Source organism: Thamnophis elegans, chromosome 1 (assembly GCF_009769535.1).
Source record: "Thamnophis elegans isolate rThaEle1 chromosome 1, rThaEle1.pri, whole genome shotgun sequence".
In the NCBI taxonomy this organism is placed as follows: domain Eukaryota; kingdom Metazoa; phylum Chordata; class Lepidosauria; order Squamata; family Colubridae; genus Thamnophis; species Thamnophis elegans.
In genome coordinates, this window is record NC_045541.1 from 173,147,138 (window position 1) to 173,173,520 (window position 26,383).

The 26,383-nt window shown below is 43.2% G+C and overlaps 1 protein-coding gene and 1 long non-coding RNA gene across 2 annotated transcripts; one reads left to right on the top strand and one right to left on the bottom strand.

Annotated features, from left to right (window-relative positions):
- Window positions 1-497: 497 nt before the first annotated feature.
- COPE (COPI coat complex subunit epsilon) lies at window positions 498-24,390 on the top strand. The gene is made up of 10 exons (XM_032216716.1): window positions 498-686; window positions 2,867-2,929; window positions 4,992-5,092; window positions 7,181-7,333; window positions 9,536-9,589; window positions 10,936-11,017; window positions 13,556-13,711; window positions 16,627-16,695; window positions 21,751-21,825; window positions 24,093-24,390. Exons 1-10 carry the CDS (start codon window positions 579-581, stop codon window positions 24,138-24,140), a joined length of 909 nt encoding a protein of 302 aa, XP_032072607.1. The 5' UTR covers window positions 498-578; the 3' UTR covers window positions 24,141-24,390.
- Window positions 13,719-18,682, bottom strand: LOC116508248. Its single transcript, XR_004255304.1, has 4 exons — window positions 18,642-18,682; window positions 18,090-18,151; window positions 14,595-14,685; window positions 13,719-14,362 (listed from the first exon to the last, which is right to left on the bottom strand). It is a non-coding gene; the product is annotated as an uncharacterized LOC116508248 (long non-coding RNA).
- Window positions 24,391-26,383: the final 1,993 nt, after the last annotated feature.

Below are 26,383 nucleotides of genomic sequence, written 5' to 3' on the forward strand. Positions count from 1 at the left end.
AGACGTACCATCAGTAGAGCTACCCGCAAAGTTCCCGTAGAAGCCTGGTGGACATTTATCAACCCAGCGCAGAACTTATAAAAAGTCACGAGGCTACGCTAAGCGAGGAAGATTGTCAAATTTAGTATTTTTGAAGTATCTCTTGGATATTCTTGAACATGAGAAAATGTCCATTCAGGAGCCGACAGTAAAAAAACGAAAATACCTTCCTTATGAACTTCCTCCACCCAAAAATATTATTTTTATTTTTAAAGGCTGTCAGGGGAACAAAATCTTTAAATTCATTAAGTTTTCTTCTTGCTAATGCCGTAACCCGGTTGGAGTATCACTCTAATTTATATCTCTATGCGCCGGGTGAGGGTTAGTCCTTCTTGCCCGACTCCAATTCCCAGGAAGCTTTCCGCCAATCATCCTTTCTTCTCTTTCCGATTGGTCCGCCTAGAGCACTCTCTTCCTCGTGCCAGGCGGGGCCAAAGAGAGCCAGCCAATCGGCGTTTCCCACAGTGCCTTGCGTGGGAAGAGCGAGGAAGGGGACTACGTGTCGTGTTTGCGGCCGGCTGGAAAGGGACGCGGGCGCGATGGCGACTCCCGCGGGTTCCGGCGAGGCCGACGAGCTTTTCGACGTGAGGAACAACTTCTACATCGGGGCCTTTCAGGCGGCCATCAACGAGGCGCAGCGAGTCAAGGTGAGGCCCGGGGGGCTGAGCCGGGTTCAATTCTGGGGGGAAAATGAACCAAGGAAAAAGGCGCCACCGGTTGAACCGCTGCCTGCAACGAGCGTTTTCTCATCCACCCGCGCCCACTTGGATGTCCTCCGGCTGCTTTTTCCGAGTACAATACAATACAATACAATACAATACAATACAATACAATAGCAGAGTTGGAAGGGACCTTGGAGGTCTTCTAGCCCAACCCCCTGCCTAGGCAGGAAACTTTATATCGTTTCAGGCAAATGGCTATCCAACATCTTCTTAAAGACTTCCAGTGTTGGGGCATTCACAACTTCTGGAGGCAACTTCTGTTCCACTGATTAATTGTTCTAACTGTCAGGAAATTTCTCAATGGTTCTAAGTTGCTTCTCTCCTTGATTAGTTTCCACCCATGGCTTCTTGTTCTACTCTCGGTTGCCTTGGAGAATAGTTTGACTCCCTCTTCTTTGTGGCAACCCCTGAGATATTGGAACACTGCTGTCATGTCTCCCCTAGTCCATTAACAAAATCCCAGACCTGGAAGGGACCTCAGAGGTCATCTAGTCCAACCCCCTGCTGAAGCAGGAGACTACCATTTCAGACAAGTGGCTGTCCAATCTCTTCTTAAAAACCTCCAGTGATGGGGCACCCAAATAACATAACCCTATTATTATTATTATTATTATTATTATTATACAATTTTATCACAGCGGCCAGTTGTTTCGCCGGATTTGGCATTGGTTACTAGTCGGGCCCCACCCAGGGGCCTAGGACGTCGTAACGTATTTTCGTAATATGCGTGCAGATCCAAGCAGTGCGGCTTTTTGCATTTGGCTGATGGTGATTTTGTCAATTTTTAACTGTTTTAAATGTAATTCCAGTGCTTTTGGAATTATTATTATTATTATTATTATTATTATTATTATTAGAAATGCTATTGCTTCCTTGTAGTCGTTAATTAGGTTATTTTATGGCTTAGTACCACCTGATCCGGGTTGCAAAAATCCTAGCAACAGAGAAGAGGCAGAAAATCATCTTCAACCAGTTGATGTCACTTGTAGTTCAGTGAAAGGCCTCCAGGTTCAGCGCGAGGATGGGGTGGCAATAAAATGAAGACTAAATAGAAACAAGACCCAACAAATAGCAATAATAGATAGCGGTCAAGAAATGAGCTTCAGAACAAGGACTTGATGGAGTAAATATGGAGGACTTGGGAAATAGGCAGGTAATCCTCAATTTACGACCACTGGGGCCAACATTTCAACAGCAGAGGAAGTATCAACAGATGAACTGCTTTTTTAATTTCATTTTTATAAATTAGTCTTTGACTTACAACCAAAATTTCTGTTGCTAAGCGAGACAGTGCTTAAGTGAATTTTGCCTCATTTTACAACCTTTCTTGCCAGAGTTGTTAAGTGAGTCACTGTTGTTAAGTTAATCAATCAGAGAATACTTTTACTGTTGTTTGGTAAGAGGACATCCATCCACAACTTTTAAATTATATTAAAAATCACTGAGCTACCGTATGTTTCCACATCTTTAAAGACATGTCAGTTACCCTGCTTGTTAACTTGCCTCTTTATGTCTGTGTCAGAAAAGTAAACAAAGTAATTGTTTCATTCAAAAACTGCATTTTTTTTTACAAAGCAGTTTTGAGTAGTTCAAAAATCTGATTTAAACCATATAAAGTGTATTCATTTTTATCCCCCTTGTTTCCTGTGCCTTAACCTTTGAGCTGGCCTGAGGTTGCCTTTTTCTGCTTTCATGTTTACTAATATTTAAAGAGCTTATCAAATGGCTAAGGAACATAGTTCTCGCCACAGGCTTATAGTACTCTGAAATGGGGCTGTGTGGTTACAGGAACAAAAAATGTGTGCTGTTCTATGATATCTTAATTTAGTCCAGAGTGAGGGCAAACAATGGCTTTTTGAATGTTATAACTACAAATCCCAGCATCCATTGTTGTTCTCCATGGTGGCTATGGCTGCTATGAAATTGAAAGAAGGTATCTGGAAAGCACTGCATCCAAAAAAGAGACTTTTTCTATTTAAGTTGATAAAGCAATAATGATGTTGATCCCGACGTGTTCTGAGACTTTGAAGGAATGAGGGTGAGGTCATGCTTTATTGTGCATATGTGTGTATCGTTATGGAAATAATTTTCTTTTCTGTTTTTAGCCATCCAATCCCGAAAAAGAAACAGAGAGGGACATCTTCCTGTATCGTGCGTACATTGCACAGGTAGGCCAAACTTATCAAATGATTTGAGAAACTGCAAAAATGGCAGCTGCCAGGTTTACCTACTGTAGTCTTCTATACATGTGCCTTGAACTGAAATGGGCAGTTTTGTGTTTTGTGTGTTGTTTTTTTCCATTCAGTTTCAAACAGAATTTAACTACCTCAATATAATTGTGATTAATAGCAACAGAACCTTAAATCCTATATTTTGATGATAGCAGCCTCCTTTGATTACTAGCTATTGATCTAGATTCTAGGTGCTTCCTCCAAACTGGAGAATCTGTTATTCTCTGGCTGCAGTTTCCATTGACCCCATGAAACTTGCTCAGTCTATTTTACAGAGCCATTTAAACTAGGTTAGATGTCCACCGCGTATGTTAATGAAGTCAGGATGTTGAGGCAAAGATTCTATTGTACCATCATGGCTACCATCTTGAGTTTTTTTTACCATACCTGGCAGATGGTCCTAGACGGAGGGATTTATAGTTACAGTAGTTTAGTTTAGTTGACTTTATTGTCATTGTACATTGTACAATGAAATTAAATGCCACCTTCAGTGTATATTATAACTAAAAATAAAAACACAAACACACATCCTTCACATGCTATATAATTGAGATTGAAAACCCGATATTGCATTAATATTGCACTATACCGTAGAATTCAATATAGTTACTGCCCTGGGATAGAAGCTGTTTTTCACCCTGTTTGTCCTTGTTTTTATTATCCTATACCGTCTGCCAGATGGTAAAAGTTCAAAAAAAAAGGATGCCCAGGATGAGATGGATCTTTAAGAATGTTTTGAACTTTCTTAAGGCAGCGGGAGCTATAAAGCTCTTCCAAAGAGGGGAGAGGGCAACCAATGATCCTCTGGGCAATGATGTTAACCCTCTGGAGCACTGTCCTATCTGCCACTGCAATTGGCAAACCATACACAGGCGCAGTAAATTAAAATACTCTCTCTGGTGCAACGGTAGAAGGTCACCAGCAGTTTTTCATTCAGTTGTTGTTTCCTGAGAAATCTCAGATAGTATAATCTCTGCTGGGCCCTTTTGACCAGTATTTGATTATGGACCAGAAGATATTCTAGGGTTGGAGTTGGGTTTACATGGCTGTAGTTGTTACAATTGTTGATTCCTTCTTTTTAAAAAAAGGTGGCTTTTTTCTAGGCTCATGTGGTAGTTGGGTAGTTTCAGGGACATATGCATGAAGGGGGTACAAAATGAGTGTGACAACATGGTTATGCCTTAATATTAAATTCATATTAAACTCAAACATGTCATTTTTCCTGGGACCACAAAACCTAATCCTAACTTCTGAAAGATGCAAGAAGAATTCGCAACACCCTTCTGAGGCCCTGTTCTGCTTTGAATCCAAATCACATTTCTCTTATATGTGCTGCATTGTTCCTCCCTGAATAGTCAGAGGAACAAGCCACAGTGTGTTTGGTTCTCTTCTAAGCTTCTTTGTTCAAAATTGATACTTTGTGATCCTGGTTCACATGACATACTGACAAACCAAAGGTTTAGCAATAGCAACAGCACTTAGACTTATATACCGCTTCAGAGTGCTTTTACAGCCCTCTCTAAGCAGTTTTCAGAGTCAGCCTCTTGCCTCCAACAATGTGGATCCTCATTTTACCAACCTTGGAAGGCTGAGTCAACCTTGAGCCTGGTGAGATTTGAACTGACAAATTGCTGGCAGTCAGCAGAAATAGCCTGCAGTACTGCACTCTAACCACTGTGCCATCATGGCTCTTAGTGTCCATTGTTTGTTTGTAAGCAAGAACAAGTGCAACTGAATCATAAATTTTCATTTTGGGTGTTTACTCATTGCAAAGGCAACTTCAAACTTAAAGACTTGAGGGACTACCTCAGTGATAATGTAGTTTGGATAATGAAACGTTTGTAAAAAAAACAACCAAGCTCAGAGAGCACCAAGTATCCCTCATTTCAATCCTGAGCTACAAATGTTATCCTTTATTGATACTCCTTGTCTTGCCTGCAACATTCAGTTTTGCTCAGGGTAGAAATGAGAATCTCTTTTTTCCTCCTCCTTTGCACAGCGCAAATATGGTGTGGTGCTGGATGAAATCAAGCCCAAGGCTTGTCCAGAGCTCCAGGCCGTCCGGATGTTTGCCGAATACCTCTCCAAAGAGAGCCAGAGGTAAGTCTGTGATTTGAGTGTTATATAATCTCCTAAGAGGATCATTCTTTTTTAAAAATATATATATATACATTTTTATTGTTTAAATATGAAAATAATGAATACAGTGCAATTATTCTGGTATTCCACTTACCATAAAACAAAGATAAAAAACAATCTAACATATATACTATTTTAAACAGTGCTAAAGGTAAAGGTTCCCCTCGCATATATGTGCTAGTAGTTCCCGACTCTAGGGTGCAGTGTTCATCTCCGTTTTAAAACAGAAGAGCCAGCGCTGTCCAAAGACGTCTCCGTGGTCATGTGGCTGACATGACTAAACGGCGAAGGCGCACGGAACGCTGTTACCTTCCCACCAAAGTGGTCCCTATTTTTCTACTTGCATTTTTACATGCTTTCAAACTGCTAGATAATAGAAGCTGGGACAAGTAAACGGGAGCTCACTCTGTTACGTGGTGCTAGGGATTCGAACCGCCGAATTGCCAACCTTTGTGATTGACAAGCTTAGCATCTTAGCCACTGAGCCACCGCTTCCCTTTTAAACAGTGCTAGTGCTGTACAATTATTTCTGACAATCATATTCTAGAGTATCACATTATCCTGCAAGGATAATTCTGGTGTCCTCTTCACAAAGCTGCAGGAAATTTTAGATCAAAACGTATTTTGGCCGGTTAAGCCTGGGCTGATTCTTTTGTGAAGTATAATCTTTGTTAAAACATTAAAGCAAGACTGCAAAGACTTGAAAGAGAAAAGATTGCAGTGAACTTGCATGGAACTTAATTAAAAAAAGCCTTAGATTCTATATAGTGGCAGTTGTTTACTATCTGGAGAAAAGACCAATATAAATGATGTTGCAGCACAAAAAAGAAAAGGAATTCACATTGCAGATGATTATGCGAGAAATTCAAAAAATACAAGTAAGAACAGAGATCATTGAAAAGAGAATGGAGAATATTGAACAAAGAACAGGAAGAATAGATGAAAAAATTGAGAATATTCACCAAATGATGATGAAATACGAGGACAGATTTCAAAAAATAGAAGAAAAAGATGAACAAAGAGATAAGAAAATTGAAAATATTGACAGTAGATTGAGCATGGTTGAAAAAGATAAGAGTGGAATATTGGAATGGGAGAGCGATAGATCAGATTTTAACCTCAGATTCCAGAATATAGAATAAGAAAAGGGAGAAAATTTGGCAGAAGTAATTATAGAAATTGATAACCAAAGGGAAGTTGATGGAAGGAAAAGATGAGGGGTTTCGAGTCTTTACAAGATATGCAGTGAAAAACAAGTTGCCCATACAAGATCTACCAAGAAAGCAATTAGAACACAAATACTAAAAATAGCAAGAGATATAAGATTGCACTACTATTGGATGGATACAGGATGATGTAATGCAATGCTATAATAAAAATTAATTTAAATTTAAGAATATTATGCATAAAATGAAGTAATAATAGTTATAGTCAAATAAATGATTAACAATGATAATGTATATATATACTGTATATATACTAGATTGATAATATGAAATTTCATATAAATTGTGAGGACTATGGAAAGGATGCACAAAAGTTTTATAACCAAAGATAAACAATTTTATACAGAATACAATTTAAAGATGTAATATTACTGGATGGTTTTGGGATGATGTGACGAAATGCCATAATGTAAATTTATTCTAAACTTAGAATATCTCACATAAAAGGAAGTAATAATGGTGGTAGCTAAATAAATGTTTAATAATGATAATAATTGTATGCATATATACTGGATTGATAATATGAGATTTTATATAAACTGTGATGACTGTGTGAGGAGGCACAGAGGTTTTGTAACCAATCGACACACTGTATGTAACTGGAGGATGGTTTTTATGTTTTATGTTTGGTTGTTTAAAATAAAAAAAAATTGTTAAAAAAAAAGAATGTTCCATGTTTTTAACATTCCTTCTGCCAAATTTTGCAGGAGGAGGTTTGGGTCTCTGAAAAGCTGCTCATGGTGAATTTGGTGGCTGCTCCCATTTTGGATTGTGGGGGGTTTGGACATTGACATTTATTTGACACCCCCCCCCCTTTTTACAGGGATGCAATTGTGGCAGAATTAGATAAGAAGATGAGCAAAAGCATGGAAGTCACTAACACCACTTTCCTGCTGATGGCAGCTTCGGTCTACTTCCACGACCAGAATCCTGATGCGGCGCTGCGGACCCTTCACCAGGGCGAAAGCTTGGAATGGTAAGCGGCTTTGGGCCTCCCCCCCCCCCTCATTTTCTCATTTCCGCCATGTGCCAGCCTTGATCCCATTGTTGCTTCCCACCAGTTTCTTTAGAACAATTGTTATCTTCATAAGGAAGAATTTATAACTCATCCCATCGATAGGATCACAATCTATACACCCGATTGTTCTCATTCTATATCCCAGTGATGGCAACCATTTTCGGGACTGAGTGCCTAAAAGGGAATGTGCATGTGGGGCACCAAATGCCAAAAAGGGAGCACTTTGCATGCGTTTGTCTGGGCCACGGCCAGGAAAAGGAGCTGCCCTGGGGGCATGTGTGTGCTGGAAAATGAACTTCTAGGTTTCCTGCGTGCGCATGCGCACCAGCCAGCAAGTCTTCCGGTTACTGCTGCGCACATGCTGAACAGCTGGCCAGCACACATTCTCACACCGGAAAATGGAAGAGCAGCTCCTCCAGTTTCTGGCACTGCCGCACACACAAAGGCCAGCTGATTATCACATGCACATGAACACCAGAAACCTGGAAGAGGAACAGGCATTGTGCGTGCCAGGCGACAAGGTTTCAAAGTTTATTAACATTTGTATGCCACCCACTCCCTAGAGACTCTGGGCGGCTTTGCATGCCCCTTTGAGCACACATGTCATAGTTTCGCCATAACGGCTATATCCGATTGATAAGAAACACTTTCTACTCCGAACCGGAAACCTTATATACTCAAATAATGATACACTTCTCTTGGGAGAAGATTCTTTTTTCCCCTCTTAATTTAGTTTGTGAATCACCAAGTAGTCCCCAATTTACGACCATTCATTTAGTGATAGTTATGATGGTGCTTAAAAAAAAGAGAGGTTTACGACTTGTGTTTATAACCATCGGAATTCCTCATGGTCACACAATTAAATTAGGGCAGATGGCATCAGTCACCCTTTTAGAGCAATTTTGTCTCCTGATATCCATTTGTGACCTTCCCAGCTGTCTTCTGACAAAATCAATGGGGGAAGCCAGATTCACTTTGCCACAGTGTGATTCCCTTAACAATAGTATGATTCGTTGAACTATGTAGTGATTCAGCTAATGATCGCATCACTTGGCAACAGAAGTTTAAGTCCTGATTGTGGTCGTACATCAAGGACTGCTTGTAGTACGACAAGTCAAAGGTCAGAGCTAATAAACTACTGACGTGTGAGAATCCATTAATTGATCTCCCATTCATAGAAGGAGCTCAGTGCACAGGATTATTAGATTTTTATGCCACCCATAGTCATAGGGGAGATGGGTAGCATAATAAATAGATTACATAGATTGTATATTATATCATACTATATTATATCATATTATATAGTATTATAGATGTGGTGGCTCAGTGGCTAAGACGCTGAGCTTGTCAATCAGAAAGGTCGGCAATTCAGCGGTTCGAATCCCTAGCATTGCGTAATGGAGTGAGCTCCCGTTACTTGTCCCAGTTTCTGCCAACTTAGCAATTTGAAAGCATGTAAAAATGCAATTAGAAAAACAGGGACCACTTTGGTAGGAAGGTAACAGCGTTCTGTGCGCCTTCAGCGTTTAGTCATGTTGGCCACATGACCACGGAGACATCTTCAGACAGCTCTTCGACTTTGAAACAGAGATGAACAGCGCCCCCTAAAGTTGGGGACAACTAGCATGTATGTGCGAGGGGAACATTCTATTATACTATACTATACTAATAGTATACTACACTACACTAACGTATTTGTGCAAAGGCTGCTGGCTAGCCATGGTTCCCACCTGCTCCTTGAGTACAAACCCCAATGTAGAAGGATTGTCTCCGGGTACCGTTCCAATACGGTGCTCCGGAGGGACCACCTGCCCGAGCTCCTTACCTGTCCTCTAAAGCCTTAGGCGCTTCCACGCACAGCACGTATAGCGCCTGTGCGACGCTCCACCAAGCAGCTGAAGCGTTGCGGAGGTGTCGCTCGAAGGTATGACGCATGTGCGCGTGCCGCGTGGGTTCATGTGGAGGACGCTGAGCCCCGTTTCAACTGTACTGGTTGCAACGGGATCCAGAACCCTCCACTGCATCCCTTAATTGTATACCAGAGTCATTGATTAAGATGGGCAGCCATAGAAATTGAACAAGCAAACAGACTCAGAGTGCATGTAATTCCCCTGTGATCTGCTGCCTCTTAAGGCCCTAAAATGCTCTCTTTCTTTCCAGCATGGCCATGACCATCCAGATCCTACTAAAACTGGATCGTCTGGATTTGGCCCGGTAAGTTTCCCAGCCTGTCAGCATCACTCCTCCTGCCTATTTTTTAAAAAATTTATTGAAATGAATTGAAATATTTTATTAGAAGGGATGGGTTATTTCCTAAATCTTTAGGTAAGGTTCTCAAACTTTTTGAATCAACAGCAAAATATTGAATGTAGCAGTCATTCAATTATAGCAATAACTGAATTATAGCAGTCAGAAAATTATAGACAGTATACATATTTTTAAGACATGGTTTCAGAGGAAATTACACATTTTTTTAGTATCAATACTACATTGACTATATGGGTTATTCAGACTATACATAAAACAAAAATTATTTGAAAAAACTAACATAAGAGAAAAATCTTGTGGTATGCTAGAAACAAGCCCACGGCATACCTATGTGTCATGGAATGCTACAGTGGTGAAAACCTTTTGGGAAAAGTATTTTTGAAGTTTGATGGCTAATAACCACTATTTTTGGAGTAGTACCATAAAATTATATATTGATGGAATCATAATTTAATCAAGAATGTAATGCAACAATGTTTGTTATCTTTATTCTATGAAAGTTTATAGCCAAATATAACCAGCAATAAAATCCAGTTGATAGAAGCAATCATTCAATCTTGGTTTCACATTATAACAATTATTAGTGATAACATTATAACTAAAAGACTTGGTTCACTCCATGGGAAGATGTTGTAAGGCCATAATTCATGCTAATGGTTACCAAACTAGGTATTAACTGACATGGTGATAATTTTTGTATATCTCATTTTTTCTATGGTGATAATTTTTGTTTATCTTATTTTTTCTAGGTGTTTTACTTTTCTTCTTTATAACTGCTATTCTGAAAGCAAATCCTTCATAAAAGTTATTGCATTGTATTCTTGATTAAATTATCTTTCCATTGATATATAATTTTACGATACTACTCCCCCAAAAAGTGGTGTTATTAGTCATCAAACCTCAAAAATACTGTACACTTTTCCCAAAAGGTTTCCACAATTTTGGCCACTACTGTAGTTGAGAATCCCTGCTCTAGGAGACAGCCTGGAGTCAGTAAGGAGAGGCCTAACTTTGCAGTTCCCTGTTTAATCAGACTGAAGACGCTCCTTGGATAAGCAGCGAAACCTTTCAAATCAAAGTGACAGGTCCAGTTGCTATGACTCAACTTCCAGACAGCCCCGTTCAATCCCTCTTCTTGCCCGTTTTAAATGAGGAGGTTGCAGGCAATGAATCGGCATAAAACAGGGCGTCTCCCACGAGTCGTTTGTCATGTGACACCCCACATCTTGCAGACAGACCAGCAGGAGGTTTTTCACTCAAGTGCCTCCCTCTTCTTTCTTCTTTCTCTTCAGAAAAGAACTTAAGAAGATGCAGGAGCAAGATGAGGACTCAACGCTGACGCAGCTGGCAACTGCGTGGGTGAACCTTGCGATGGTAGGTGCCATCCGTGGCAGTTGGCCATTAAGGGAAGTGTTGGACCCAAGAACGACATGTGTTACCTAAGACTAGCTGCCTTTATTATTCTTCACCTGTAGACAGAGTCTCGCCAGATTAAAGCAACTATTTGCATAACTATAGCTATACTGTAGAGAAAGCAAGGGAGGAGCCATTTTAACCTCCTTCCTATCAGCCAAATTTTCCAAGCTCCGCAGCCTCTTGCCTTCTGAAAAGCAGTCCCTCCCACCCACCTGGGAGCCCAGACTACATTCCACCCACCTGGAAGATGTAGCACAGGTGAACCTTTCCAAAGCAACTCACTAGATCCTGCTGAGACCCAGGCAGAAATTTGACCCAATTATCAGCCACCTAGGGAATTTAAACGGTGGAATATAGCAGCTACTAGAATTGCCATGGCTGGGCCATGCTAGCCAAGAATCTTAGGAGAGACATTCTGTTGTGGCCAGCCAGCAGAGCTGGCAGCAGATTCGGACAGTGAGGAGGTTTGGGAGGAACATGGGCTACTCCTGGAGTCTGGGGAAGGCTCGGACAGGGGCTGTGCGTCAGAGGCGGAGATGGGGCCAGGGCCGTCTGACAGTTATCAGCTGTCTCCGGAGTCAGACATCAGTGAGGCAGACAAATAGCTGGAGCCTGTTCCCGGTGTGCGCATGTGCAGAGTTGCCAGACAAAGAGAACAGCTAAAGAACAAGGGCTGGCCCCGGGAGTAAGGCCACAGATGGATGGTGAATGGCCCCTCCCATAGGGAATAAAAGTGGAGCGAAAGGAGTGGAGTTTGCAGGAGACAATTCATTCATTCCTGCATTCTTGCCAAGTATTGCGGCATCTGAAAGATATCGGTCTGGCCATCCTCCAAGCCTGATAAAGGTCAGTAATTGTGAACTATTTTGAAAGACTGTGGTAGAGGAAAGACTTTGCTGGAGAGGAATTCACTGTAAATTAAATAAAGGGTTTATCAGGATGAGGACTTGACTTTGTGCTGCTGGGTTAGCCTAGGTCAGGACAGCTGGTAAAGCTCCACCCCAAACTTTCCTGAACACAGCCGCCCAGAGTCAGTGCAACACAGTCTAACCAACTAAAGCCAATAGTCACCAGAGCTGATTTCACAAGGCAAGGGGGGAGTCTGTAGTTCAGAAACAAGATGCAAAGTCCGTAAGTCATAAACAAGGTTCAAGGTCCACAGGTCAAGATCTGCAATCCAACAGGTAAGGCCAGAGTCCATAGGGGAGAAACACAATTCGAAGCAGAGTTTACGAAGGCTGAGAAAGTGTGTGCCAAAGCAAAATAATTGTTCCCAACAAAGACACATTTGTGAGGGCAGGCAGTTATCTTTCCCCAATGCTGGTGGGGCCTGGAACAGCCTCATCCTCTGGACTCTCCAGACTTTCCAGAGGAGATATGTCAAACTTGGATGGTCCTGATTCCAATTCCGCCTCCAAACCGGTGATTCAATGGGGCAGAGACAGCCAGCTTACTATTGTAATGCTGGGTACAAATACTTATTTCTTGGAATTTGTTTCAATGGGGCAAGGGGGAACAGCTCTGCCAAAATGAGTGGATGAGTTACAGGGTGATTTACAGCAGTGTTTTTCAATGTTGGCAAGTTTTAAGACGTATGGACTTCAACTCCCAGAATGCCCCAGCCAGCATGCTACGTCTTAAACTTGCCAAGATTGGGAACCCCCTACCCTAGACCATCATAATTCTCGTCCAGCTGATGTTAGTTCTGTCAGCGAAAGTATTTTCACATTTGGTGATCATTCTGAAATGGTTTAAATCCTCACCATTGAACTTACGGAGTGGGGCATTTCTTTTTTTTTTTTCCTTTTAAAAAAATGTTTATTCATAAACACTTTTTTGAAAAATAGTGCATTATCCAAGTGTACCATTGACAAATAAAAAAGACCAAAAAAAAAAAAAAAAAGAAGAGTGGTGTTAAACATTGACATACAAGCCAATATCAATAATAATATAGTAACAATAGTAATAATATAACCAAAAATCTTTTAGCTATGTTTTTCCTTAAAGTATTTACATTTTGGTTGATTATTGTAACTGTAATTATTTATCTTCTTATTCAAGTGCTAACATTTATGGTTTTACTTTTCTCTAATTCCTACGTCTTTCTTCTATCCATTCATAGAATTTATTCCAAATCATATAATATTCTGTATCCTCTTGATCTTTAATTTTAAAGATTAATCTGACCATTTCTACAGTCATACATGTTTTGGATTACAGTCTCCTCTGGTGGTGTATTCACATTTTCCCAATATTTAGCATATATGATCCTTGCTGCTATCAGTATGTGTAGAACTAAATATGTGGTCCCTTTATCATAGCCCTCTGGTAATATACATAAGAGACATATTCCTGGTTTCAACTCAATCTTCTGTTTAATTATCATTTATGGTGTGGGGCATTTCTAAGGCACTAACTGCTCATCATGAATATGCATGCCAACTGTTTAAAACAATGTTCTTCCTTCTAAGGATTTCCCAATGTTTCTCTCTGCAGGGTGGCGAAAAGTTGCAGGATGCTTATTACATCTTCCAGGAGATGTCGGAGAAGTGGTCACCCACCCTGCTGCTCCTGAATGGCCAAGCTGCCTGCTACATGGCACAGAGCAAGTGGGAAGATGCCGAAGGGGTGCTGCAGGAGGCTCTGGACAAGGTGGGCTCTGAAATCTGGCTGAAAGGCAATCCTTGCAAAGTCAGGGGGTGAGAACCTTGTGGTTCAGTCTCTAAGACGTGTCCAACTCTTTGCGATCCCATGGACCATAGCAGAGTGTTACACCTCGACACCGTCCTCCACTGTCTCCTGAAGTTTCTCAAATTCATGTTCCTTGAGTTGATGACACTATCTAACCATCTCGACATCATCTCCTGTCCCCTCCTCCTTTTGCCTTCAGTCTTTCCCAAGATCAGGGTTTTCTTTTCCCATGAGTCCTCTCTTCTCATTGGGTGGCCAAAGCATCTGAGCTTGAGACCTTTCGCAAGCTGCTATAGCATCAAAAGTTCCAACTGAAGCCATTGTGTGAATTATGCCATTGTGTACTTGCATTAACATTGTTAATGCATCGAAGTCATGATATATATCACATATCCATGCAGATTCCCATATATATATATGGAAAAGACCTGAATCCTATTTCTGGTCTGCAGTTTTACCTACTCCTTGCAAATTGATGACCTAATCCATTTGTTAGCCTGATTCCTTCCATGATGGGTGGGGTCAGAGGGGAGATATTTGATCAGCCTGCAGAAACACTGAAGTTCAATTGCTAGTATCAAGTTCCCAGTTTATAGGACAGGAGATACCTGACTGGACAGTAGGAGAAGTGAAGAGAATTAGTCAATCAAAAATGGATCATTGATAGCAATAGCAATAGCAATAGCAGTAGACTTATATACCGCTTCATAGGCCTTTCAGGCCTCTCTAAGCGGTTTACAGAGAGTCAGCATATTGCCCCCAACAATCTGGGTCCTCATTTTACCCACCTCGGAAGGATGGAAGGCTGAGTCAACCCTGAGCCGGTGAGATTTGAACCGCTGACCTGCTGATCTAGCAGTAGCCTGCAGTGCTGCATTTAACCACTGCGCCACCTTGGCTCCGACATCACCTGGATTGATCAATCTATTGCATAGCTGCAAAAGAAGCAAACACAATTTTAGGTTTTATTAGTCAAAATATACCTCTAAAACCACTTTTCAATCAATCTTGATCAGATCCCTCTTGAATACTGTATCCTTTTTTTTTGTGGAAAACTTCAAGAATCTAAGAATATGTGTTGAAAAGGTCAGTGAGGTGCTTCAGAAGATTGAAAAAATGAGTTTACAAGGGGTGCTGGAGGAAAATGGGTATGCTTAGTTTTTCCTTATTTTATTGATTGGGTGCAAAAATAGCAATTGCAATTAAAACTTATATATGTACCACTTACTCATCATGAAATCTCCAGAACCGTAAAGCCTACAAACTTGAAATTTGGCATGTATGTTCCTCTTGGCTTCTAGGTGCTCGCTAAGAGAGGATTTTTCAAAATGACCATCAGATCATTAGTATTTCTTATACAGTAATTAACACACTCTGATGCTAAGGAGTTCTACTCTCCCTCCCCACCTGAAAAGAACTCTGTTCCAACTGCCAGTTGCTTCACATTCCGTTACCTCAGCTCAAACTGGCAGACATTCCACTCCTTCACTCAGGAGCAGTCTGGGGCTCCTAACAGTACTAAACATCAGAACCTCACCACAATGTCTACGCCTTCCACTTATGGAACTGCTTCCGGACACAAGGCGGCGGGAGCGATATTCCCTTATGTGGTTTCAATCACTGACCACCACTGAACTAACAGATTGAACCAGATTTCTCCCACATTGCCCGATCACATAGTTTCATCGCGAAGCATGAGTATCCAGCTAGTATACCATAAAGCACTTTGGAGCACCAGTACTTTACAGCCCTCTCTAAGCAGTTTACAGAGTCAGCACCTTGCCCCCAACAATCTGGGTCCTCATTTTACCGACCTCAGAAGGACGGAAGGCTGAGTCAACCCTCAGGTCAGGCTCAAACTTTGAGCAGTGGGAATGCAGTTAGCCTGCAAAGAAAGTATGAGCAAACACACAGGGCACCGAGTCATAGATACATGTGATTGATAGCATTTTTCAGGTGTCAAAAAAGGTATTAGAAGATCCAAAATCAAAGTTTCTCAAACTTATTACCCAGCCCCTGGGGAGTTCTGGGAATTTAAGACCGCACAATTTAAAGCTGCCAAGGTTGAGGAACATTAGATTTAAATAAAAAAAGACAGATTTCAATTGAGTAGTGGGGGGGGGGGGACTCTAAGGATCCGTGGAGTTTAGTAGTAGAAATCAGCCTTGAACAGCTGTCTGAGACAGCTGCCTGGTGGAGGATACTTATTCTTGGATTTCTGCCCTGGGCGGAAATTTTGATGGCAGAAATAATCCCCTTCAATTATAGGATTGTGGAAGTTTCAAATATGGAACCTTTGGTCATTGCAAGCATGATCTGTTCTTCATTGGAATAAATCCTAGCCAGGGGGATCAGATGAGTGGCTAATCCAGTTTGAGTTTTTGCATATCGCTTGTCTGAAAAATGAAATAGTGGCTGCTTCCTTACTTCCTGGCTTGCAGAAATTCTTTGCATCTGTGGTTCAATTTCATTACCAGATCAGTGGCGGATAATTTCTCTGCTCTTGAGTCCTCCAAGACAGAGACTCCTCTGCTACCTCAACCAAGAGCAATGGTGGCGCAGTGGTTAGAGTGCAGTACTGCAGGCTACTTCTGCTGAGTGCCGACTGCCAGCAGTTTGGTAGATCGAATCCCACCAGGCTCAAAGTTGGTTGAGCCTTCCATCCTTCCGAGGTGGGTAAAATGAGGACCCAGATTGTTGGCGGCAAGAGGCTGACTCTGGAGATGGCTTAGAGAGGGCTGTAAGGGACTGTGAAGCAGTACATAAGACTAAGTGCTATTGCTATTGCTAACTTGATGAAGGAACTTCTGTTTGGAAGGCAGCATCATATTGTGGTCCTATTTGTTGCTGATTTTTGTGCTTCTCTCCCCTTTCAGGACAGCAGCCACCCTGAGACCCTGATCAACTTTGTAGTCCTCTCACAACACTTGGGGAAAACTCCAGAGGTAGGCGCTGCTTCTTTGCATTTATGGAGGTGGAGCGGGAAAGCATTTCAACTCTTTTGACCATAGAGGTAGTCCTTGACTTATAACCGGTTGCTTAGCAACCGATCAAAGTTACAGCGGGGGCCCCCAAAAAGATATTTACGATCTGGTTCCCAAGTTCCAACAACCACTCCTGTGGCAACATGGCCACATTTGCAGTATCCCGCACTCACAATCTCCAATTTATGACATTTTCACCAGAAAACAGCATTCGCTCTCAGTTTCTCACAAAACCTCATCGTGAACAATGGGTATCCTTAATAACCTGCCACAAAAATGGCCATACGATGAGGTCAGCCACGTAATGACCTGCCTTATGACTGTCATGACTTACAGCTACAATTACCAGGGACTACAGGCAGTCCTCGACTTACAACCGTTCATCTAGTGACTATTCAAAGTTACAATGGCACTGAAAAAAAGTGACTTATGACCGTTTTTCATGCTTACAAGCATTGTAGCATCTCCATGGTCATGATCAAAATTCAGGTGCTTAGTAACTGGTTCATATTTATGACGTGTGTCTCGGCATGTGATCCCATTTGCCACCTTCTGACAGGCAAAGTCAATGGGGAAGCCAGATTCACTTAACAACCAGGTTACTAACTTAACAGACTCAATGCTTCACTTAACAACTGTGGCAAGAAAAATCATAAAATATGGCAAAGCTCACTTAACAAATGTTTCACTTGCCAGCATAAATTTTGGGCTCAACTATGGTCATAACTCAAGGACTACCTGTAGTTGTGCCTACAACCATCTCTTTTTGGCTAGTATAAGAGTTTCAAGGAGCTTAAATAATTCTTCATTTCTGACCAACCATTTCAGGAAAGTTTCCAGATTCAAAATATGCCATGTTTCCCCCAAAATAAGACCATGTCTTATTTTTCTTGGACCCTGAAAAAACGGCTAGGGCTTTTTGGGGGGGAGGTCTTATTTTTTGGGGGTGCAGGAGGTGGCGAATGCGATCACCTCATGGCTGATCCAGCGAGTGGGGGTAGTTCTGTCTCTCCGGGGACTGTCCTGGAGATGTTTCTGGTACATTCTTGTCAGCCCTAGCCCTGTTGACCTGGGACTGGGGAGAGGGGACAACTCCAGGCGCCCGGAGAGACAGAACTACCGCCCCTCGCTGGATCAGCTGATCCACTGCAGTTAAGAGGCCGAGGAGCTATGAGGTGGCCAGGGAAGGGAAGGGCTGCTTCCTATGCTGGTGACGCCCACACCCTTCACTAGGGCTTAATTTTGGAGCAGGGCTTACCCCCAAAAATCAGGCTAGGCTCTACTTTTTGAATAGGTTTTATTTTGGGGGAAACACAGCACCATCTCTTTGGACAGAGCAAGGATAGACTACTCACAGTTCACAGTTCTCTCTTTTATACTGCAAAATAGTATTTGGGATTGAAAATGAAACTGAGTCCTGCAAGAAAAATGCCAAGGAAAATTGAAATACATTTTTAAAAAAAACATTCTCCAACTCCAGATGAAAAATTTTAGCCATGCAGAATTTGCAGAGGCAATCTTGTTAGTTTTTAATCATTGTTGCCGTCATCTATCTTCTCCCCCCCCCAATGTTACATTTAGCCTTAATCACTAGATAAGAGGAGAGAATAGAATAGAATAGAATTTTATTATTTGTATGCTGCCCTTCTCTGGGAGGACTCAGGGCGGCGAACAATTCAAGGGGGAAAAGGGGAACATTAAAAAAAAAAAAAATGTCCTGATGTGATGTAAGCCAGGATTCTAAATCTCTCCTTCAATCTGTGAGTGATTTCTGCCTCTTCAGGATAACTATAAGCCTCTTTAGCTGTGCCCCCCCCCACCCCCAAATTCTCTTCTACCCCAAATGGGTGAATCCAACATGTTTAGAGACCCCTCACATTCTGGATATAAATTGTTTCAACTCCTACCTTCAAAACGACGCTATAGAGCAGTGGTCCCCAACCCCCGGTCCGCGGACCGGTGCCGGGCCGTGGAGTACCTGGCACCGGGCCGCGCAGTGGCCGGGGGCCATGCAACGGCCGACTCTTCACTCATGCAGCGCCGTCGCCGGAGGGGGGGAGCTGCGCGGAAGCACAGGAGCAAGTGAGGCGAGGAGGAAGAATCCCCCGCTACTACACCACCTCCGCCCCCTCCCCGAGTCAGCCGTCCCCTCAGTGAACGCCTCCGCCTCTTTCTCCTTTCTCGCCTCAGTCGGCTCGCCTGGAAGCGAGGCGAGGAGGGGGCGGACCATGCGCTGGAAGCGGAGCCCTTGGAGGCCACTCTCTTTCTTTTTTCGGTCTCGGGAGCCTCGGGCGCCTCTCGGCTCTCCGCAGGGCCTTCCCTCCGCCGAGGGCGCCCGTGGCAGGCGGGGCTGGACGGCGTCCTCCCCCCTCTCGCCGCTTCCCCCGCCACAACACGCCCCTTCTCCGCGAGGAGTTTCTGCCTCGTCGCCTCCCTCTCCCTCCCTCCCTCTCCCCGGGCTTCCACGCCGCCTCCTGTTAAGTTTCATCAGCGGAGACTTTGCTCGGCTCTCTCCCGTGGAAATTAAAGGGAAGTAGCGTCAACACGACCAAGTTGGTGCGGGCGACGAGATAATGTGCTTTTATACCCATAAATCCGAGTTCCCTTCGGTTTCCTCCACTGTGGGCTGTCCTTGAATATATATATACACTTTTTGCAGTTCAAGACCTCCCCCCCCCCCCGCCCAATCTGTAATATATTTCTATCTTTTGTATATTTTGTACATGCTGATATGTTGCATATGTTGCAACCCTTTTTGCAGCCCACGAGAATGCCTGGTTCTGAGCCTCAAAAAACGAGAGTTCTCTTAAGGCTGCAAAAAAGGAATATACTTTGGTCCTTGAAGCGCTTTTCCTGTTATTTGGACATTATATATATACGTACGTACATACGTACGGTATGTATATATGCATGTATGCATGCATGTATGTATGTATGTATGTATGTATGTATGTATGTATGTATGTATATATATATATATATATATATATATATATATATATGTCTGTAGTCCATAATATAGTGATGATTTAAAAAAAAATTAGTTGAGCACATGGAATCTTTTTTCTTTTAGTATATTTTGGAGGTGGGGGCTCACTTTGTTATTTAAGATAGTATCTCCTTTTATATATGGTAGTGAAGATACCTAATACTCCCACCCCCTATTTCCCCCACGACAACCTTGTGAGGTGGGGGGGCTTAGATAGAGTGAATGGGCTTAATACTGTATTCTTTTTACATTGCTATCCTCTGGCTTATTTAATTTTGCCCTTGCTCTTTTTATCTTTGACCTTGATTAATTCAGCTGTTTATTCCTTAAAATCTACATACAAAATGGAAGGTGGGATATGATTCAGGTGTTGAATTGGGAAGGTGGATTTAAAAAGTATGTTTGTATCCCCCCATTTTCGCCCCCCCACCCCTGCGCGCGCTCAGCGGGCCACGGTAAAATTATCAAAGGCTGACTGGTCCGCGGCGATAAAAAGGTTGGGGACCACTGCTATAGAGCACATCAAGCCACAACTAGACACAAGGACAATTTTTCCCTGAAACGCCATTTGAATAAACAACTAATTGCCTCAACACTGTCGAACTATGTACTAAGTCTGCATTACTATTACTCTTAATCTTCTCATCGTTCCTATCACCCATCTCATCCCACTTATGACTGCAGGACTGTAACTTTGTTGCTTGCATCCTTACGATTTTTATAGATTGTTTCCTAGTATTCGATTGCTTATTTGTATCTTATGACTATCATTAAGTGTTGTACCTTATGATTCGTGACAAATGTATCTTTTCTTTTATGTACACTGAGCGCATATGCACCAAAGGCAAATTCCTTGTGTGTCCACACATGGCCAATAAAGAATTCTATTCCCTTTTATTCTATTCTATTCTGTTCTAAAGAGCAGGGCAAAATCACTCTCTTTAAAATCCAACAAATCAGATTATTTTTCCACGGGTGGAAAAGTCAAACAACAGGACAAGTATCATTGAATACCATTTTGCCTTTGAAAACCTCCTCCCAAACATGCAAATTGGGTGAAGAATTTCAAGGGTCTGGACATTCCTGCGACCAGAACAACACAGTCTCCAGGTAGAGCCAAAAATAAAATAAAATTCATCCTCCTTATTCAAAGGAGGACTTGTTAACTCACCTTCTCAAGGCACTCAGTGGGCACATGGATCAAGCCAACATCTCTCTCTCTGCATCCAGGTGTCTTTTCAATCCTATTGTGCCTTCTTCTTCTTCTTTGGCAAGATTTGTGTTCAGGAGTCATTGGCTGGATGACTTTAAGCTGGTGTTTTTCAACATTGTCAACTTTAAACTCCTCTTAGAGTTGTCCAGGGTGAAAGGCATTGTTCTGTCTGAAGAGCCACTTATGCAAGTTGCTTTAGTGGATTCCTACACACGATGAAATTAAGGCCTTAAATGACTCTTTCCAAGTCTAGAATCCTCAAGACAGAAGAGTAACTGATTAGGGATAATTAATTGCAGGCCTGTCCTTGACGCGCTTGGCTCCTCTCCCCACTGCTATTTTTGGCACGGGGAGCAGGAAGTGGGAACTCATCCCTTCTATCCCTTGTTGGAGCCCTGGCCGTCTCTTTCTCCCTTGACCCCGGGCCACAAGACACTCATATGCAGCCAGCTGTTGCAAAGGAAATGGCTAGGAAAGTTTTCCTTTGCTGTTCCATCAATGATCCTTCCAGCTTCCTCACTGATCTCCGCTCCTAGCCCTCTTCTTCCCAATCCATTGTGAATTTCTCCTGACCTCCTTCCTCTCGTGGCCACGTCTGTTGGGAGTCCCTCCTCTGCGTGGGAAAGGTCAGAGTCGCCCGGTTCTCAATCAGCCTCCCGCTGACATAGGATAATAGCTGGCTGGCTTTTCCCATTGCCTTGTCCTTGACCTCTGGGAGCGGAATTTGCTCTTCTCCTTTTCCGCAGATTTTTCTTTCCCCTTGTTTTTGTTGTTCATCACTTGGTTTCTGTCTCCTCTTCCTTCCTTCTTTTAGGTGACCAACCGTTACCTGTCGCAGCTCAAAGATGCCCATAAAAGCCATCCGTTCATAAAGGAGTATCAAGCCAAGGTAAAGCATCTCTTCTCGTTGGCTTTGCCTCCTGAGAGAGGGGAAGGGAAAGGGAGGGAGGGAGGATTTTTTTTTTAAAAAAAAATGCATTTTTGTTGTTTGTCAAACATTGCAAATTGTGGTTAAATCCTCCATATATTGCTATAAAATACCGTATTTTTTGGATTATAAAACGCTCTGGAGTATAAGACGCACCTTAGTTTTTGGGAAGGAAAATAGGGGGGGGGATTCTGCCTACTAGGTATTCATCTGGTTAGTGTCCTTCACAGCTTAGCACAGCTTCAGCATGTTAGTTTGCTGGTTGTGAGTTTGTGTGCTCTCGTTTTGGTCACACATGCCTCGTTGGTCTGAAAAGCAGCTTCTAAAGCACAGCTGATCATCGCAGGCAGCTGCAATTAGTAAAGCAGGCGAAGCGCGGAAGAGGTAAGAAGGCAGCGGCTGTTCTGGGTTGCCATTTTGGGCTCCGTGCCTTGTGTTTTCAGCCTCCAAACGCTCCGATCACCCCCTGAAAACATGATGCGCAGAGGTGGCGATCGGCGGCGATGTGCTCTGGCAATCCCAGCAGCCTGGAACGAGTCTCAAATGGAGCATTTGGAGGCTGAAAACACGAGGCGTGGAGCCCAAAAATGCAAGCCATTGTCTGTGGTAATCTCTGCAGCCAGGAAGAGGACGTACGGAGGCTGAAGGGTGGGGGCCTGTGGATGGTTGGGGTTACATTCAGAATATAAGACGCACCCAAATTTTCAGACTCTTTTACGGGGGAAAAAGTGTGTCTTATACTCCGAAAAAATAGAGTAAGTGTTTTCATCAGATTCAAGTATGGGAATAAATGATTCTTTTTTTCTTTTTACGACCCTTTAACCCATGGGTGTCAAACCTGCGGCGTCATGTGACATATCGCGACGTTTTCCCCCTTTGTGGAGCTGGGGTGGGTGTGGCCTGCTTGTGACTCACCTGGCCCGCAGGCTGCCAGTTTGACAGTCCTGCTTTAATCCCTTTGTTTCAAGGTGGAATCAAGATGACTGAGTGGAGCTGAGCATTTACTGGCCAAGTGCCTTTCCTGACACCTATGTGGAGTTTGCAGCAGATATTTTCTCTTTGCACCCTGATAGAGAAAAAAAATCTGCTGGTTGCCTAGGAGCAAACTCTCAACCTTCCTAGTTGGGAGGTGTCACTCATTGGGAATAAATGAAATAACGGTTAAAATTTTCATTGAATGCATTCTTGCAGGAGCCCAGTTCTGGGGATTGCTCAGGCAACAGAGAAGCAATACAGGTAGTTCTCGAGTTATGACCACAATTGGGGCCAGAATTTCCATTGCTAAGCAAGGCAATTATTAAACGAGTCGCAGCTGATCTTACAACCTTTGGGCTATATCCCTGCAGTTGTTAAACAAATCATGCAATTATTAAGCGACTCCAGCTTCCCCCATTGACTTTGTTTGTCAGAAGCCTGCAAATGGAGATGACTGTTTAACCACCACGGCTAAAAAGGTCGTAAAATGGGATGCGACTAACTTAACAACCACAACTACTTAGCATTGGAAATAGGGGTCATAAATTGAGGATTACCTGTATTAATAGATTGCTATCATACCTCTTCCGTTTTGCAAAGTAAATGTATCAAGCTCCCTTCAGTGTTTCTTCAATTTTTCTATGTTCCTTTAAAGATGTCATGCCCAGAATGGGACACGACACTCCCAACTGTGAAATAACCAGCGTAGACAAGTGGGACTGCTAGTGTCCTTGGACGAGGACACACAACTTGTATTCATGCAGTTCAAGATTTTACAGGTAGTCCTCGACTTACAACCACAATTGAGCCCGGAATTTAGGTTGCTGAGAAATTTGCTGAGTTTTGTCCCATATTTTGCTTTTCTCGCTGCGTTTGTTAAGTGAATCACTGCAGTTGTTAGATTAGTAATAGTTTTGCAAGTGAATCTGGCTTCCCCATTGATTTCGCTTGTCAGAAGGTTGCAAAAGATGATCACATGACACCCCCCTCCCCCCAGGACACAACTATATGAGTCAGTTGTCAAGCATCTGAGTTTCACACAACCATGGGGATGCTGTAATGGTTGTAAGTGTGAAGTAATGGTCGTATGTCACTTTTTTCAGTGCCGTTGTAACTTTGAACAGTCACTAAATGAATTGTAGTAAGTCAAGGACTGCCTGTATTGCCCTTTTTAGCTGTTGCATTGTGGATTTGACTCTCCCCTTAGAATGTAAATCTATTTTCTTTCTTTCTTTGTGTTTTGGGTTATAAAGGAGAATGACTTTGACCGCCTGGCACTGCAGTACACTCCCTGTGCTTGAGACCTCAAATCTACAAGCATCTTTAGAAGTTGGATTCAGCCCAAGGATCTTCGCAGGAATCTCTTTCTCTGCCCCTAGCACAAAGTGGACATTTCCTTGAGTGGGCCGCAAGCAGCAAAGCAATCCGGGTTTTCCAATGCTGTTTCTCCAGTATCTTTGGGCTCCTGTTTTAAGCAAAGACCGGGTGGAATAGAGACTTGAAAATGCCAAACCTTTTCAACATTCCCAATAAATCCTCCATTAGACCGTTTCCCACTTGAAAATATGAACTACTTTTCTGTCAAAGTATTGATCCTGTTAAGAGAGCCTGTTCCTTTCCCAGGTGGCCCCCGCAGTGGTTTCTTTTGCATTCTTTTCACAGACGTGCATGTTGAACATGGGGGCGGCACGCTTGAGTCTCCCTGGGTATTTTAAGTTCTTATTCATTCATTCGCAATTGAAGCAGCAGGTTCCTTTATGGTGAAAAAAAACTAAGTGATTTTGCAGACATCTTAAGATTTATTTATATCACACCTTTATTATATTTATAAATAACTCAAGGCAGCAAACACACACACACTGCTTTTTTCCTCACAACAACCCTCACAGGTGGGTTGAATGGAGAGTGACTGGCCCCTCATCCAGCCAATTTTCACTAGAACTCACTATATCCTGAGGATTAGCCCAGTCACCCAGACAGCTTTTAGGTCTAAGGTAGGACTAGAACTCCCAGTCTCCTGATGATTGGCCCAAAGTCAAAGGTCGCAGTCGGTGTTGGTGGGGGGGCAGAGATCGTCCCTGAGGCCCCTAACTTATGGGGTGCCGCAGGGGTCGGTCCTATCCCCCCTACTATTTAACATTTACATGAAACCGCTGGGCGAGATCATCCGAAGGCACGGGATAAAATACCACCAATATGCGGACGATACACAGTTGTATCTGTCCGCCCCGTGCCAACTCAATGAAGCGGTGGACGTGATGAACCGGGGTCTAGAAGCCATTAAAGACTGGATGAGAGCAAACAAGCTGATACTCAACCCAGACAAGACCGAGTGGCTGTTGTGTTTCCCTCCCAAAAATTTGACCAACATACCAGCACTCAGGCTGGGGGGACAAAACTTACACCCCTCAGAAAGGGCCCGCAACTTGGGAGTCCTCCTGGACCCACAGCTGACTTTTGACCACCATCTCTCAGCTGTGACCAGGGGGGCATTTGCCCAGGTTCGCCTGGTGCGCCAGTTGCGACCCTACCTGAATCGGGAGGCTCTCACAACAGTCACTCGAGCCCTTGTGATCTCCAGGCTGGAATACTGTAATGTGCTCTATATGGGGCTGCCCTTGAAGAGCATCCGGAGACTTCAGCTAGTCCAGAATGCGGCCGCGCGAGTGATTGTGGGCGCACCACGGTTCGCCCACATAACACCGATCCTCCGTGAGCTGCACTGGCTACCTGTCGATCTCCGGGTGCACTTCAAGGTTCTACTCATCACCTATAAAGCGCTCCATGGTAGTGGATCTGGCTATTTGAGAGACCGCCTCCTGCCAATTACCTCCCTGCGTCCCATCAGATCGCATAGAGTTGGCCTCCTCCGTATTCCATCCGCCAGTCAGTGCCGACTGGCGACTACTCGGAGGAGAGCCTTCTCTGTTGCGGCTCCGACACTATGGAACAATCTCCCCGTGGAGATTCGTACCCTCACCACTGTCCAGGCCTTCCGCACAGCCCTCAAGAACTGGCTAGCCCGTCAGGCCTGGGGATAAGTTTACTTGTGCCCCTCCCGAATGTTGAGTGAATGTTGAGTTTTACTATTTAATTTACTTTTGTGCACATTTCTTTTTGTATTGTCCTACACTCCCTTTCCTTTTTGACTGTAAGCCACCCTGAGTCCCCTCAGGGAAAAGGGCGGCCTATAAATGTCTAATAAATACAAAATACAAAAAGTCACCCAGACAGCTTTTAGGCCTAAGGTAGGACTAGAACTCACAGTCTCCTGATGATTGGCCCAAAGTCACCCAGACAGCTTTTAGGTCTAAGGTAGGACTAGAACTCACAGTCTCCTGGTGATTGGCCTAAAGTCACCCAGACAGCTTTTAGGCCTAAGGTAGGACTAGAACTCACAGTCTCCTGATGATTGGCCTAAAGTCACCCAGACAGCTTTTAGGCCTAAGGTAGGACTAGAACTCACAGTCTCCTGATGATTGGCCCAAAGTCACCCAGACAGCTTTTAGGTCTAAGGTAGGACTAGAACTCACAGTCTCCTGGT

Bases quoted from the DNA above. Each gene is read 5' to 3' on its own strand.
- COPE (XM_032216716.1), top strand. From the start codon at position 579: ATGGCGACTCCCGCGGGTTCCGGCGAGGCCGACGAGCTTTTCGACGTG. The intron at 2,930-4,991 runs GTAGGCCAAACT...TCCTTTGCACAG, and splicing joins ATCGTGCGTACATTGCACAG to CGCAAATATGGTGTGGTGCT. The intron at 7,334-9,535 runs GTAAGCGGCTTT...CTTTCTTTCCAG, and splicing joins CAGGGCGAAAGCTTGGAATG to CATGGCCATGACCATCCAGA.